Here is a 3,106-nt window from a genome sequence, read left to right as displayed (position 1 = left end):
TTATTTTGATATATCACAGTGAAAGATTTATCGTCCTCTTTTTTTTTTAAAAAAAAAAAAAAAAAAAAAAAAAAAAAAAAAAAAAAAAAAAACTAGATAATAAAGAGTTGGCAAACAGGTAAGAAGAAATAGGTATTTTTTTTGGTCCGTGCAGTAACATAAATTGGCAAAACATTTTGGCAGCCTTACCTGGTGGTGAATTATGATGTAATGTTTCCACACTTTGACCCAACAATTCTACTTCTAGGAATATGTCCTGGAACAGTTCTCAACAGGGACTCAAGAGGAGGACTGAGCTAGTCACTGTAACAGGCTGGAAACCCCTACCAGTGGGGGAATGGCAAAACATGCTGGGGTGGCCACAAACTGGGGTGACAGTTACCTTCCAGGGTGGGATACATGTACGTGTGCTGGACCTACTGAACTGTCCAACACGCACCAATAAGTGCACTATCAACTTACACAGTGCTGTAAGAATGTTCATTCTCTACAGAATGAAAGTGGGTACTTCTAGCAAAGGGAAGGGGAAACAAGGGGAAAAGTTGAGCAAGCTGGTAACAGTGGTGCCCAAGTTGGGCACACAAAGCACTTTTGCATACACAAACACACATTTTTTAAATGAGCATATATTAGTCTAATAAGCAGAAAAATACAATTAACAAATCATGATTAGTAAACTGTTTCTTATAATTAAACTTTCTCATAATGAATGATGTGTACCACTGGAATTCATCTGACCTTATTCATACAATGTATGAATGAATAAGTAATCCATAAGTCTACTGATAGCATAATTAATATTTTTCTTGGCCATACCTTCCTTTCCAAACTATTGCTCATCTCCAAACATGGCATGAAACCCACAGATCAGAAACAACTAACGGAGTCAGCAGTCTTCTAGTTGCTATCATTGATACCAGGCTTAGAGAAGCTGGAGAGACCAGAAGAAACAAGCTTCATCCTTAAAGGATTTGTCTACTGGATATACCAGTCTCCCTCAGGAGTCTGATTTGCCAACTTCCATCTTCTCCACCAATCCAAAAAACATAGAAGTAGCCAAGATGCTCACCAGGGAGGAAGATGGACATCTTCTGCCCCAGAGAGCAGGCACAAGGGACCAGCTGGATTTCAGATGATCCCAGAGCAGGGGAAAAGTCAGAGGTCAATAGGGGCACTCAGGGTCTCTGGGGCCACTCTAATCAGCTCTAGCAATGGTAGTTGGGCCACAGCCATGTCCTGCCCAGCCTCTCTGAACCATCATTTCCCCTGTCATTTATTCAAGGACAGAGAATGGTCCTAATACATCAAATCAGAAAGTGGGTGGACAGCAAGTCTGGGGCCCAACCATCATAAACAGCAACCACATTATAAAAAAGGGGAAAACTGTGGCTTTGAAAGGGGGAAGAGAGGAGGACTATTTTCCAAAATGCAAAATTTTCCTTAGATTTCTTCCTGTCATTTGCACAAATTTTTGTCAAGTCCAAACGTAATTCTGAATGAGGTAGGTAGTCTCTACTCAGGCCTTGGTCTTTGAGGTGCCTGTCAAGGCCTACACCATTAAAGCACTGGTCTCCCTGAAGGGACAGCACTGAAGGTGGTGCCAGTTGCTGATGAAGCTTCTCAGTTGGCTATTTTCTCAATCTCGTCCAAATCATCCGTGTCCAATCTCTCTATCTTCTTATCTGAGGGGAAAAGAGACTTGAAGAGGGACCACCATGGACTTACCGTGGAAACACAGAGAAAGTCACTGAGAACAGCACAGCAGCCTGGGAGGGGCCAGGCCTTGGGCTAGCCTGATGCTTCATCTAACCTTTACAAAAATGTGCTTCCTGAGCCTGAGCAGCAGGCAGCAGGGTCCTGCTCACTGACACCAACAGTCAGACTCCAGGCCTTGGCCTGGCTCCCGGGGAACTGACATTCCAGTCTCGGAGCACTGATCTGCAGGTGCGCCCCCCGGGAACATCCAGAGGGGAGAGCAGAGAGCAACACGTGCGGGGGCAGAGCCTGTCTTGGGGCCACAGGAAAACCTCTCCTCTCCCACATCCCCCTCTGAAAGGGGTTCCAGGCCTATCAGACTCCAGGGACTCACTAAAATGCTCCTGGATTCTGTTGAGGATATTCATGCTGTGCTTGCTGTCCACCATGTTCACTGCCAGACCCCTCTTGCCAAAGCGGCCTGTGCGCCCAATCCGGTGTAGGTAGGTCTCATTGTCCGGGTTCCCGTCCTTATCCACGGGAAGATCAAAATTGATGACGACAGACACTTGTTCAACATCGATACCTGCAGGAAGGGGTTGGAGGGAGGGCCACAGACAGAGGAGTCAGGACAGGAGACAATGGGAGCCACAGTCAGCTACACACATCCACTTCCAGTGGAGGCTGAGCCTGACATAGGCTAACTCTGGGATGTGGGCATTAGAAAGGACACCTAAAGGTCTGTAGCAGAGACAATAGAACCTTGGCAAGCGCTTTTAAAACACTATGAAATCATAGGCCGGGCATGGTGGTGCACGCGTTTAATCCCAGCACTCGGGAGGCAGACACATGGTTCTCTGGGAGTTCAAGACCAGCCTGATCTACATAGTGAGTTCCAGGCTAGCTGGGGCTACTGGGAGACCCTATCTCAAAAAGAAAAAGAAAATTATGAAACCAGAAAGCAAGGTTCTGGTAGCCAGTGAGTTTCTTTCCACCAAGGCAGGACTGCTGGCTTCTGCATGGCTCTCCTCACCCAAGGAGAATCGTTCTCTCTTGGAAAGGACAATCCCACCCACCTCCTTGAGACCATGAATACCACCATCTTCCTCCTCACAAGGCCTGGGATCCCAAGCCTTATTAATCAGGCCAGTCTCTGCTCACCACGGGCACACACGTTGGTGGTCACCAGAACCTTCTCTTTGCCTTCTCGGAAGCGCTCAATCACTGCAGCCCTCTGTTCCACCATCATTTCACCACTCAGCAGAGCCACCTGGTGGCCCTCTTTTGAGAGCTCTGCCGCCAGCCAACTAGCTGTTTTGCGGGTCTGGAAGGAAACAAACATGAGAAATGTGGGCACCTAAAGGGACTATTCTGGGTCTGGAAGACTATCTGAGACTCACAAACTAAAGGA

General features: G+C 46.9%; 1 protein-coding gene across 2 annotated transcripts in view; it reads right to left on the bottom strand.

The window, feature by feature from the left end:
• Positions 1-608: 608 nt before the first annotated feature.
• LOC103725684 (ATP-dependent RNA helicase DDX19A) overlaps positions 609-3,106 on the bottom strand; it is a 27,982-nt gene continuing 25,484 nt past the window's right edge. For both annotated transcript variants that reach the window (XM_008822981.3, XM_008822980.3), the window contains exons 10-12: positions 2,857-3,019; positions 2,090-2,281; positions 609-1,682 (exon numbers count right to left, since the gene is read on the bottom strand). In XM_008822981.3, coding sequence (XP_008821203.2) covers positions 1,621-1,682; positions 2,090-2,281; positions 2,857-3,019 — 417 coding nt within the window. In that variant the 3' untranslated portion in view covers positions 609-1,620. The remainder of the gene's footprint in view (positions 1,683-2,089; positions 2,282-2,856; positions 3,020-3,106) is intronic.

The sequence above is a fragment of the Nannospalax galili genome, unplaced genomic scaffold (genome assembly GCF_000622305.1).
Source record: "Nannospalax galili isolate Female #2095 unplaced genomic scaffold, S.galili_v1.0 scaffold568, whole genome shotgun sequence".
NCBI lineage: Eukaryota > Metazoa > Chordata > Mammalia > Rodentia > Spalacidae > Nannospalax > Nannospalax galili.
Note: the sequence above shows the minus strand (reverse complement) of the source record. Positions and strands in the feature narration are given on the sequence as shown.